The sequence below is a fragment of the Plasmodium gallinaceum genome (genome assembly GCF_900005855.1).
Source record: "Plasmodium gallinaceum strain 8A genome assembly, contig: PGAL8A_v1_76, whole genome shotgun sequence".
Classification (NCBI taxonomy): Eukaryota; Apicomplexa; class Aconoidasida; order Haemosporida; family Plasmodiidae; genus Plasmodium; species Plasmodium gallinaceum.
The window spans coordinates 2,418,621-2,431,399 of NW_021628238.1; the positions used below are offsets into that span (position 1 = coordinate 2,418,621).

General features: G+C 18.7%; 3 protein-coding genes across 3 annotated transcripts; 1 reads left to right on the top strand and 2 right to left on the bottom strand.

Annotated features, from left to right (window-relative positions):
- Positions 1 to 1,270: 1,270 nt before the first annotated feature.
- PGAL8A_00253000 (vacuolar ATP synthase subunit d, putative) lies at positions 1,271 to 3,158 on the bottom strand (the record flags this gene model as incomplete). The annotated part of the gene is made up of 7 exons (XM_028671269.1): positions 1,271 to 1,341; positions 1,408 to 1,490; positions 1,586 to 1,665; positions 1,751 to 1,816; positions 2,250 to 2,549; positions 2,641 to 2,758; positions 3,118 to 3,158. 7 exons carry the CDS (start codon positions 3,156 to 3,158, stop codon positions 1,271 to 1,273), a joined length of 759 nt encoding a protein of 252 aa, XP_028527938.1.
- A 2,082-nt stretch (positions 3,159 to 5,240) lies between these two features.
- PGAL8A_00253100 (40S ribosomal protein S6, putative) lies at positions 5,241 to 6,188 on the bottom strand (the record flags this gene model as incomplete). The annotated part of the gene is made up of 1 exon (XM_028671270.1): positions 5,241 to 6,188. One exon carries the CDS (start codon positions 6,186 to 6,188, stop codon positions 5,241 to 5,243), a length of 948 nt encoding a protein of 315 aa, XP_028527939.1.
- Positions 6,189 to 9,124: 2,936 nt separating this feature from the next.
- Positions 9,125 to 11,854, top strand: PGAL8A_00253200 (aconitase, putative; the record flags this gene model as incomplete). The annotated part of the gene is made up of 1 exon (XM_028671271.1): positions 9,125 to 11,854. One exon carries the CDS (start codon positions 9,125 to 9,127, stop codon positions 11,852 to 11,854), a length of 2,730 nt encoding a protein of 909 aa, XP_028527940.1.
- Positions 11,855 to 12,779: the final 925 nt, after the last annotated feature.

Below are 12,779 nucleotides of genomic sequence, written 5' to 3' on the forward strand. Positions count from 1 at the left end.
TGTATGATGTAGGTAGGGATATTTTAATTTATTTGTTATACTATAAACTTATTCCTACTAAAAAATTAATATTATTAAGAAAATATATTTTTGCAATTGTTTGTGTGTAAAATGTGTTTTATTTAAATGTGTGCACAGTCAGAACTCAACTGAAGTAACATTAAGAATTATATGTCAATTTATTCCAAAAAAAAAAAAAAAAAAAAAAAAAAAAACTAAAAAATATTACATGTGCATAAAATTTACAACTGTTTTGTAGAATTTTATGATATGTGATAAAAGTATTTCATTAGAAAAAAAATTATTTACCGTAATTATTGAACAGATATTTTATTTTGACAATATATTACATTTTTTATTTCTCTATAATGAAAAAGCAAATTAGATAGGATCGTTATTCTATAGAGACAGTTTAATTAACCACAAGCAAAATACATTTAATAATAAAACACAAAAAAAAAAAAATAAAATAAGGTGTAATGTTCCAATTATTTTACATTTGAAAATAAAAAATATATAATTTTTCTGTATGTATACTTATTACTTATTTTTATTTCAAAATTATTGAAAAACATGAAGTAATCCAATATTATTAGACAATATTTAATCATATTTGCCACCAATAAATCAAAAGTAACATTAATTTCTTTTTAAGAATATTTATTATTTAAAATCTCATATAATTGGATATAAAATAAAAAAAAAATAGTAAAAATAGTTTGTTTATAAAATGCTTGTTCAGTGCATGAATTTAATGTATAGTTAAGAAAAGAAAAAGTTACTTAAAATTAAACTTGAAAGTTGTATAATTTTAACAATACATAAACTTCATGATTACACATTAATTTTATAAATTATTTTCGAAAATGTTGATATCTTATTTTCACCTTAATTGACTCAATGATGTAATGTTTATGTTATTATTTATAACTCACGTAAATTTAAATAAATTTTAATTATTTATTTATATCAATATATATCATTTGGAAAAATAATATATGTTAAAATTTTGTCTTATTTAATTATTATATTTATATTTCTTTTCTTATGACTATTAGTACCATGTATATACTAAAATCAAAGAACTTTAAAATAGTTAAAATATATTATATTTTTAAAATAATAAATAGTTTTATAATGAGCCTTTTAATTTTCAATAACATTTATGTATGAAAAATAAAGAATTATTACTTTATTTTTTTTAAATATTTATAATAAATCACGAAATATAAAGAATATAAAGATACAAAAAATATATGATTAAAAAAATTTAAAATATAACATCATCATCCATTTGTGCACATATGAATTCATCATTTCTTTTTACGTTATTGTAATTATCTGTGTATAAAAAATATGTAAAAAATATGGTTTAGGAGTATGTAAAAAAAAAAAAAAAATTTTAACTTTTAAATGCATTACCATCCATTGTATATTCTATATTTGAATCCTTTAATTTGTCTATTTTTTTTTCTTTTATTTTCTTCAGCCTAAAAATTAAGAAAATGAAGGATAATATTAGCAATAAAAATATTTGATTTTTATTAATATTATGATAATACTCTATAATTTTGCTTTTTCATACCTATAAAATTCTTCTCTTTCTATTTCATCCAATTCTTTTATAATGTAATTTATACCTCCGTCTAATCGAGGGAGAACAATCTAAGTAAAGTTTCGAAAAAATGTAAATTTTTTGTTATTTAAAGTTAAATTATAAAAAAAAAAAATGTTATTTTTTTTTCCCAACATTGTTTAAAGCATTAACTCTTCTATTAGTCATTTTTATTTCTTCATCAAGTGAAAAAAAGGCTACCTATGTCATAATAATATATATTATTTTTAATTTTTAAATAAAAAAAACATTGTTAAATATATAATGCATATTTATTTCTATGAAAATCCTTCAGTACAAAAAATATATAAAAATAATTGCTTAATATTTGATAAATTACTTATAGTTAAAACTCATTTAAATAAGTAAAATAAATAAAAAAAAATAAAAGGGTTAGAAATTAACAAAAACATATCAATTAATAAAAATGCTTTTGAATTTCATTAAGAAAGAAAAAAAATATATATAACATAATGAAAAAGGTGTAAAGAATAAGATGATATTAAATATAGTAAAGATGCGTAAAAAAAAGAATAAATATATAGCATTTTAAATAAATAAAATATGAATAAACAACTAATTGGTAATTATTGTTACATAAATTCTTATTTTTTCTCTTTTTTTTTTTACGTACTTGCATAGATGCCAGCTTGACTAACATATTTAAACATTGAAGATAATTTTCTCTAGTATTGTTAATAACTTGCCCTCCTGAAGCAACACCTAAGTTTCCTAAAACATCAACAGTAGGGTCTATTTGCACTTGAAATATAGGTAATTTAACACCAGCTACATTGTTAGTAGATAAGGATAATGTCACAGCTGGTCTTTTAATTCCTTCAATAATTTGCCCTTTAAAGTCTCCAGCAGCCCATACGGCCTTAGCTAAAGCAAAGGAAGCGTTTCTCATTTCTTCACCAACTTTTACTTTTGTCTAGTTTTAAAATTTTGTTTAAAAAATATATATATATATATACAAAATATTTGATATTATATTAAAAAAAAATTTTCAATTTTATTTGTACCTTAACAATATCTTTTAACACATCTCTAAAGTGAATAAATAAAGCATCACTTTTTTTTTTCAACAAAGAATAACCTTGGAAAGCACTTTTTTTTTTTTGTTTCATCAATTGCAGAGTTCTATTATAAATAATTCAAAAAAAAATACAAATTATATATATATATATATATATATATACTACTTTCTTCTTTGTAATAATAATACATATTTATGTAAGTATAATTTAATAAAAAATAAATAAATAAATTATAATCATACAATTATAAATGGATTAAAGAAATTTTCTTTACAAATATATAATTAAAAATAAAATTAATATTCATTCTTTATTTAATATGAAATTTTAAATAAAACAATAATTAATATTTATAAGGTTGTTCCAAATATGTTAAGAAATTACAAATTTCACATATTATGCATATACATATATAACAAATACATATAATATTTATCAAAATTAATGAAATTTTTTTATAACATTCTAGAAGGTACTGGTGTAGATTCGTCTAAAGCCCCCATTTTAAAAAAAATATGAAAATTTATATTTTTTCTTCTGAATTAATAAATTCATGAGAATTTCAATTTTACTCTAATGATTGTGTCAAAAAAAAAAAAAAAAAAAAAAAAGAGATAATAACAGTAGTAACAATAAAAGTAATTATATAGTAATATTAATATTATTAACAACTATAATGATAATAATATTTTTATAATAGTAATAACAATATAATTGAAAAAAATAACTTCAAAAAATTAATGTTTGTTAATCTGAAATAAAATAACAGAATAAAGAAACATATTCCTATCAATATCATACAACATTTCAATAAAACTTTAATTTTATGAAAAATAAATTTTACATAAATTACAAAAAAATTATTGATATATATATATAAATAAAATTAATATAAAAAAATATAAATACTCTATTTAAAACTTTTATATTTTAAACATTATAAATAAAAAAATATGTATCTATAATAAATAAAATTTACGATAAAATTACATTTTTTTAACAAAAAAAAGGAAAAAAATTTTATTATTAGCCACTGAAATCTTAATATATGGTTAAATGTGTAAAATATAATTTATAGTTAATAATTTTTTTACACATAAAAATAAGGATAACGGTTAAAAAAGTATATTGATAATTGTAAAAAAAAAAAGTGTTAATAATTGAAGACTTTTATATTAAAATATATATATATTTTATTTTTATCTGATAATTTTTGAATTGTGTAGTAATTTGCTTAATTTTCTTTAATTGAATATTAAATATTCAGATATTTTTGTTTCAAAAATATGTAGATATTACTAAATTTCACTCCATTACCATCTTTTTCTTTATACGTTTATTAAATTATGCTTAAATTTTTTTTTTTTTTGCTTAAAAAAAATTATATTATATTATATATATATATATATATACATTATTTTATTAAATTCATGAATCTTTTTAATGTTTTAATATGAAAGTACATAAATAATTATAATGGAAAGTAATAATTGCTCAAAATAAATATTTAATAAAATTAAATCCAACTGAATAAAAATATAAATTTAAGAATTAAAAATTATTCATTATTTTTAATTTTTATTACATGAGATTTTAATGAACTGCTTACACTGAATAAATAATTTCATGGAGGAATGTAAATTTTTATTCACTAATTAATATGTAGTGTAAAAAAAATTATAAAAAAAAGAAAATATGTAAATTATTATTGAATAAAAACTTTAAAAATTTTTTTTCTTTGTGAAATACTTTAAAAAAAAATAATTTTTTTTTCCCCAGAACTTTATTTTTGTGTATATAAATTATTATTATTATCATTATTAAATAATAAAAAATTATTCTAAATATATTTTTAAATTATTTTAAGATGATAAAAAATTGAATTATTTTATTAAATTTTTATATTTTTATAAAAGTATATAAATGAAAAAAAAAATAAGTTTAATTATAATACAATATAATATTTTTATAATTTTCAATTATAATGTCGTGTGGTTATATTTTGTTAAGGTAAATTAAAGTCGGAAAAAAGAAAATAAAATAATAATTTTTTTTCTATAATAATATATCGTTTTAATGTAGAGAGTTTAATTAATTTCTATATATCATATAAGCATTTGCAATATATAATTTTTTTTTATTTTTTTTTTTTCCATTAATTTATAATACTGTTTAAAATAAATATATATAAATGCATTTTAATTTTATTAAATATTTAAGAAAATCTTTAAAAATTTACATATATATAAATTATTATAGAACAATTTTTATAAATGAAAAAAAAAAAAAAAAAAATATATATATATATATTACATAATAAATGATATGTAATGTAAATTATATATTTCTTATTTTATTAAAACTTTTATTCTTAATTCACTGATATAATTAATAAAATAAAACTGTTATAAAATTGAATATAAAATTATATATTTATGCAGAATGTTTTTTTTTTATTTTATATATATATATATATATATATATATAATAATATTTATATTTTCATATTTTTTGGAAATTTGCGTTAAAATGATCCTTTATCTCCATATATCAATGAGACAATTTTAAAATATTCTTATTCCTTTTTATTTTTGGTTTTTCTTTTTTTTATCTCCTTTATTTCCCTCTTTATGATCTTTTGCAACTGTTTTTTTCTCAATTTTTGTTTTATTCTCAGATTTTATTTGCTTATCTCCTTTTGGTTTTTCTGTTTTTTTGTCTTTTTTGATAGCAGTTTTTTCCACATTCTCAGTTTTTACTTTATTTTTTATGTTGGCATTTTTGTCTCTGTTTTTTTCATCTTTCTTCACATTTTTTTTTGAAATAGTCTTTTTAACTTTTTTCTTTTTACCTGTTTCTTCTTCTTTTTTTGAGGCCATTTTTTTTCTATACATTTTTAAAACATGTTTGTATTCCTTGAGGGCTTTGCATTTTTCTAATTTACGCTTTTTTTTAGCTTCCATTAATTTTCTTTTTCTAAATAATCTTTTTTCTGTAACCAATCTTTGAATTTTTGGTTTAATAATTCTAGTTTTTCCATTTTTAGTAACAGATCTACCAATAACATATTTTCTAACATCATCAGTTTTATCTAAATTAAATAATTTTCTAATTTTGCTAGCTCTTTTGGGACCTAATTTTTTACCAACGGTCTTATCAGTTAATCCTGGAATTTCATTCGTGCCTTTTTTTACTAAGGTTAAATTTAAAGCAGATAAATCCTGTCCCACAATGCAACCTCTAACTGATTTTCTTTTTCTTTCCCCTTTTTTTCTTGGTCTATAACATTTCATACCTTTTTTAAATAAAAGTCTAACACGGTTATTTGTTAAAACTCCTTGCATCATTGGGAAACCTTGTTTATCATTACCTCCTGTTATTCTAAATACATATCCAGTAAATTCTTCTCCTATTGAATCCCCTGGTACAACATTTCCTATCCTCTTTTCCATAAAGGGCAATAATTTTTTCTCATCATCAATTTCTATACTTTTTTGTACATTGTTTAAAGGGTTCGAAATATTCAACTTCATTTTTTATTAAAAAAAAAAAAAAAAAATAAAAGAAATAAAAAATTAATGAAATATCACATAAAATTCAAAAACAAAATATAAGTAACATATAAAATATAAAATGTATTTTTTTTTATTTTATATTTTTTTGAAAATAAAATTTTAACTTCATGGAAATATTCTTTTTTAAAGTTTATCAAAAAATTTAAAAAAACTCATTACATATAAATTCAAAGTAAAAAAAAAAAAAATTTGATGTAAACAACATGTACTATTTATATTTAATTTTTTAAATATATATTGTTTAATTTCCTTTTTTTTTAATAAATTTTTGTAGTTTTATTGTTTCAAATACTGCTATGATTTTTAAAAATATGTTATTAAATTTTTATTTTTTTTTATTTTGTTTTTTTTTTTTTAATTCATTGTGCATATAAAAAATAATTTATTCATATTTACGTATTAAAAATTTTGTTCGTATATTTTTTTGCTCTTTTTTTTTTTTTTTTTTTTTAAATATTCTAATAATAAAAATTGTTTAATTTTTATAAATTTAAACATATATTTTTTTTTATAGTTTTAAGATCTTTGTAAGAGAATGCCAATTAATAAATTAAAAAAAAGATGTTTATTATTAAATATACTTTTTTTTTTCTACAATTAAAATAGAAAATATTCTTTCAAATTTGAAAAATAAACAGTTTTTTTATTTTATATATAGTTATTATTTTGAATTTTATTTCATTTTTTATTTCATTAAAAACATAAAAAAACTATTTTATAAAAATATTAATAATCACAAAATTGATACATTTACATGTAAATATTTTGTTAAATGAAAATTTGAAATCGCAGTACACCCCCTTTAACAACATATTTTCTTAACTAAATGCATCACAACAAAACTTTAGAAATAATTAAAGTATCTTTTTTTTTAAATTTAAAATTAATAAGATAATAAAAAATTCTAAAAGATACAATTATAAAATTATAAATACAATTTATAACTTTATGTATTTTTATTAAATACATTGTATGCATACAAATATTTCTAAATCAACAGTGTATGATAAATGTAAATTTTACTTTTAGAAAAGGTATAAAATTATCTTTAAATGTTAAAATATTTTTTTATAGATTAATAAAACTCATTGTTTTTTTCTTATTTTAATAATTCTTTAAAAATAGAAAATAAAAACAAAAAAAATATCACCCTTAAAGATGTTTTAAGTTTGTATTTTACAATTATCTTATTTATAAGAACAGTTAATGTTCAAAATAAAGAAACAATTATTTATATAACTATTTTCTATGGCATATCTGTTATTTATAAATATATCATTATTTATTATGTAATTTTTATTATTTACAAATTCATTAGAGATGTCTTAGTGTATCAAATAATTAAATGAATTTCTGACAATATATCTAGTTAATAACGAAGTTCTATTTAAAACATAGAAATAAGAAAATATTAATATATTTAGTTTTTCTTATATTTTGAATAAAGGCATTATTTTACAATACTTACATATATATAACTCGCTTTTTTTTTCAAATTAAGTTATATTTTCATAAGTTATAAAAAATAACGAAATATATTATATTGACGTTTTAAATTATTTTTAAATAAAACATACATATATAATAATAGAATTATATATTTTTTTTAATTTAACACATATACTTTTGCTAGTCATTTTAAAAAAACTATTATTAACATATAAGTTTATACATTTATTTATTATAAGAATTGTTTATTAAAATGCAAAAATGTTATTTTTCTCATTTAAAAAAAAATTACATAAGACTTAAACTATTTATTAAATTGCTAATTTAATATACTTTGAATAAATAAAATGTATAAATAAACCGAGATTCTAAAAATAGCATTTGTTTTTTAGCGAATTTTTTTTTTATGTAACTCAACATCTCCCAAACAGTATTAACAAAAAATGCCTTTTTATGATATAACGTGTTATATACTTAACTTGTTAATAATGTAAAAAAATTTGAATAATGGATTTATTATTTTCTATAATTTTATTTAATTTCATAATATATTTTATTTTAGATGGGAAATATTATAAAAAATGGAATAAATCCTTTATATCTCATTGTGTTAAAAAAAAATTTTATAAAAATTATTTTTCTTTGTTAACAACTATAAAAATTATATATCTTTAAAAATACTACAAGCTTTTTTTTTTTTTTCGATTTTATTTATTTATTACTTAAATAGGATTATTATTCCATTTTTGTTTCTTTTTTTTTCCTTTAATATATTTTCATAATATATATTTATTTTGGTACTTCGCTAGTGTAAAACAGATATTTCTGTATTTTTTTTTAATTTAATAATTATGAAATTCTGTTTTTTTTTATATAATTGGTTATGAAAAAATTATTGAAACAATATTATTATTTAAAATATTAATTTTTGAAAATTTTTTATATTAAAAAAAATAGTATATATGTAAATAAACGTATATATTTTATTTATTTTTTTAAAATTTTAGTATAAAAAAATATAAAACCTAGAAATAACGATCACAATATATCATTTGTTATTTAAATAATTTACAAAAAAAAAAAAAAAAAATATAAACATATATTTTACAAACACAATAATTTGTAAAATTAAAATTTTTTTTTCTATTTTCATTTTATTTATTTTTTCAGTTTTCTTTTTTTTTTTTTTTTTTTTTTATTCTCTCTTATATATTATATTAAAAATACTTATGAATATAAACTACCGAATTTTTAAAAAAAAAAAATTCTGGATAAAAAAAAATTAGATAAACGATAATAAATATAAATATATGAACAGAAATTAATATAATAAAAAGGAAGTAAAATATTAAGAAAAATATTAATGAAATACTAATAAACAATCTAAAAGGCCTAAAAAATATATATTTCAGAAAAAGAAGCGCTCAAATAATAATTAGAAAAATATGAAGAATATTAACATTAATTTAAAGAATTATGTAAGAAAATATTGTAGCAAAACAAATCCTTTTGATAAAACATATAAAAAATTAAACAAAACTGGATATTTTTATTATGATTTAAATGAGTTAAATGATAGTAGAATAAAAAATTTACCATATTCCATTAGGATATTACTAGAATCCGCTGTGCGAAATTGTGATAATTTAAAGGTAACAGAATCAAATATAGAAACAATATTATCATGGAAGGACAACTGCAAGAAAAAAAAGGAAATTCCGTTTATGCCTGCAAGGGTTTTATTACAAGACTTTACAGGTGTACCATGTTTAGTTGATTTGGCAACTATGAGAGATACAGCTGAATTATTAGGTGGGGATGCAGATAGTATAAATCCTTTAATACCTGTAGATTTAGTTATTGATCATTCAGTCCAAGTAGATTATAGTAGAAGTCATAAGGCTTTAGAATTAAACGAAAAAAAAGAATTTGAAAGGAATTTAGAAAGATTTAAATTTCTCAAATGGGGTATGAATTCATTTCAAAATGTATTAATATTACCACCTGGATCAGGTATAGTCCATCAAATAAATTTGGAATACTTGGCTCATTGTGTATTTAAAAAAAACAATTTATTATATCCAGATAGTCTTGTGGGAACAGATTCTCATACTACTATGATCAATGGATTGGGAATATTAGGATGGGGAGTAGGAGGAATAGAAGCAGAAGCAACAATGTTAGGATTGCCTATTTCTATGACTCTTCCAGAAGTTGTAGGAATAAATGTTGTTGGAAAGTTATCTAATTATTTATTAAGTACAGATATAGTTTTATATATTACTTCATTTTTAAGAAAAGAAGTTGGTGTTGTTAATAAATATGTAGAATTTTTTGGTCCTAGTTTAAAAAGTTTAAAATTAGCAGATAGAGCAACTATTGCAAATATGGCTCCTGAATATGGTGCTACAGTTGGATTTTTTGGAGTTGATGATGCAACTTTAGAATATCTTGTACAAACAGGTAGAGATAAAGAGAAAGTAAACTTAATACGTGAATATTTAATGGCTAACAGTTTATTCAACAATTATTCAGATAATATTGAATACACAGAAGTATACACTTTAGATTTGTCAAAACTAAGTTTATCTTTATCTGGTCCCAAGAGACCTCATGATAATGTCCTATTGTCTAATTTACACAAAGATTTTACTATGTGTTTAGAATCTCCAATTGGTTTTAAGGGATATAATGTTCCAAAAGAAGAAAGAAGTAAAGAAATTTCTTTTCAATACAATGATAAAACTTACACTTTAACCCATGGTAGTGTAGTTTTGGCTGCCATTACATCTTGTACTAATACTAGTAATTCTTCTTCCATGATAGCTGCTGGATTGTTAGCAAAAAAAGCAGTAGAAATGGGATTAAAAAGCTTACCATACATTAAAAGTTCCTTATCTCCAGGATCTAAAATTGTTCAAAAATACCTGGAAGCTGGAGGACTTTTAAATTATTTGGAGCAATTAGGATTTTATAATGTTGGTTATGGATGTATGACTTGCATTGGAAATAGTGGAAACTTAGATAAAGAAGTAGAAGATGTTATTAATGAGCATGATTTAATTGTTTCATCTGTTTTATCAGGAAACAGAAACTTTGAAGGACGTGTTCATCCTTTAGTAAAAGCAAATTATTTGGCTTCTCCAGTCTTAGTAGTATTGTTTAGTATTATAGGTAATGTTAATGTTGATTTAAGTAACTATACATTTAAATATAATGGAAAAACTATTAATGCTTTAGATTTGATTCCAAAAAAAGATGAAATAAATGAATATGAAAGAAAATATTTAAAAGCTAAAATGTATACTGATATATATGAAAATATAAAATATGTAAACAAATATTGGAATGATATAAAAATAAAGAAAGATAAGTTATATGAATGGGATGTAAATTCCACTTATATACACAAACCACCATTTTTTGAAAATATGAAATTGGAGCCAGAAAAAGTTAAAGATATTAAAGATGCACATGTTTTATTATTTCTCGGTGACAGTATAACTACAGATCATATATCACCAGCTGGTATGATACATAAAACATCAGAAGCTTACAAATTTTTGAAAACAAAGGGAATAAAAGATGAAGATTTAAATACCTATGGATCTAGAAGAGGTAATGATGAAGTTATGATTAGAGGAACGTTTGCAAATATTAGATTAATAAATAAATTATGTCCAGATAAAGGACCAAATACTATACATATACCAACAAATGAATTAATGTCAGTATATAAGGCAGCTATGAAATATAAAGAAGATAATGTTGACGTTATTATTGTTGCTGGAAAAGAGTATGGATGCGGAAGTTCAAGAGATTGGGCAGCTAAAGGTTCTTATTTATTAGGAGTAAAAGCTATATTAGCAGAATCCTTTGAAAGAATTCATCGAAGTAATTTAATAGGTATGAGTGTTTTACCTTTACAATTTTTAAATAATGAAAATGCTAATTATTATAATATGGATGGTACAGAAACCTTTACCATTTTATTGAATGAAGGGAACTTAAAACCACAACAAAATATAACAGTTCAAATGAATCAGAAAGGAAAAATTATTACTTTTGAGGTTTTATGTAGAATTGATACAGAAATTGAGGTAAAATATTTTAAAAATGGTGGAATATTAAAGTATGTTTTAAGATCATTAGTAAATGAAAAAAAAAAAATTTGAAAGTAAAACACTAAAATAAAAGTAAATGAAAAAAAAAATTCTAAAAAAATTTAGAACAAATGATATAAAAAGAAGAAAATAAAATTTACAATAGTATAGAAATGTATAAATATATATATAGTGAAAGAAATATATATATTTGAATTATGTTTTAAAAATTTTGTAAGAAAAAAAAAATATTATTAAATGAAATACTTTAAATCTTTTTCATAAGTATTTTTAAAAAAATAACTAGATAAAAACATTGTTAAAAATTAAAATATAATTATACCTTTTAATATATACTTAATAAGTTAGTAAAAATGTCGTATTAAGACTTAAATTCATATGTGTAACTAAAAGTATATTAAAATGGAAATTGTGAAAGTAAACATTATAAAAAAGATATAATTTTTAACAAATATTAGTAAAAGAAAAATTGAAATATTATTGATTATATTTTAATGAGTACTAATAATAGGAAAAATGTGTAAACATATTTATATAACATAAATGCTTCTTTAAAATAAAAAATTAAGTTATATAATAATTTTTATATTAAATAGATGTAATGTATTTAATTATATCTAATATAAAAATTTTTTTTTTTTAAATCCGTTTAATTTTTTTTTTTTTTTTAATGGTTTATTCTTCTTTTTGTTTATTTAAATTTTTATTCATATATATGTTAATTTATCCACATTTTGTATAAAAGTGTTACAAAATTATTTTACATTTTAAGAAAATATTTTTATGATCGTTACTTTTTTTTTTTATTTTTAAATTATGTCTTAAATAGAAACGAAGTTTAATTATTTTTTTATGACATTTTTCATTATACACATTTAAAAATATTTTAAACTGTCTTCTAACTTTTAAAATTTATGAAATTGTTTTAAAAATGTATGAGGCTAAAAAAAAAAAAAAAAACTTTAAAAATTAACAA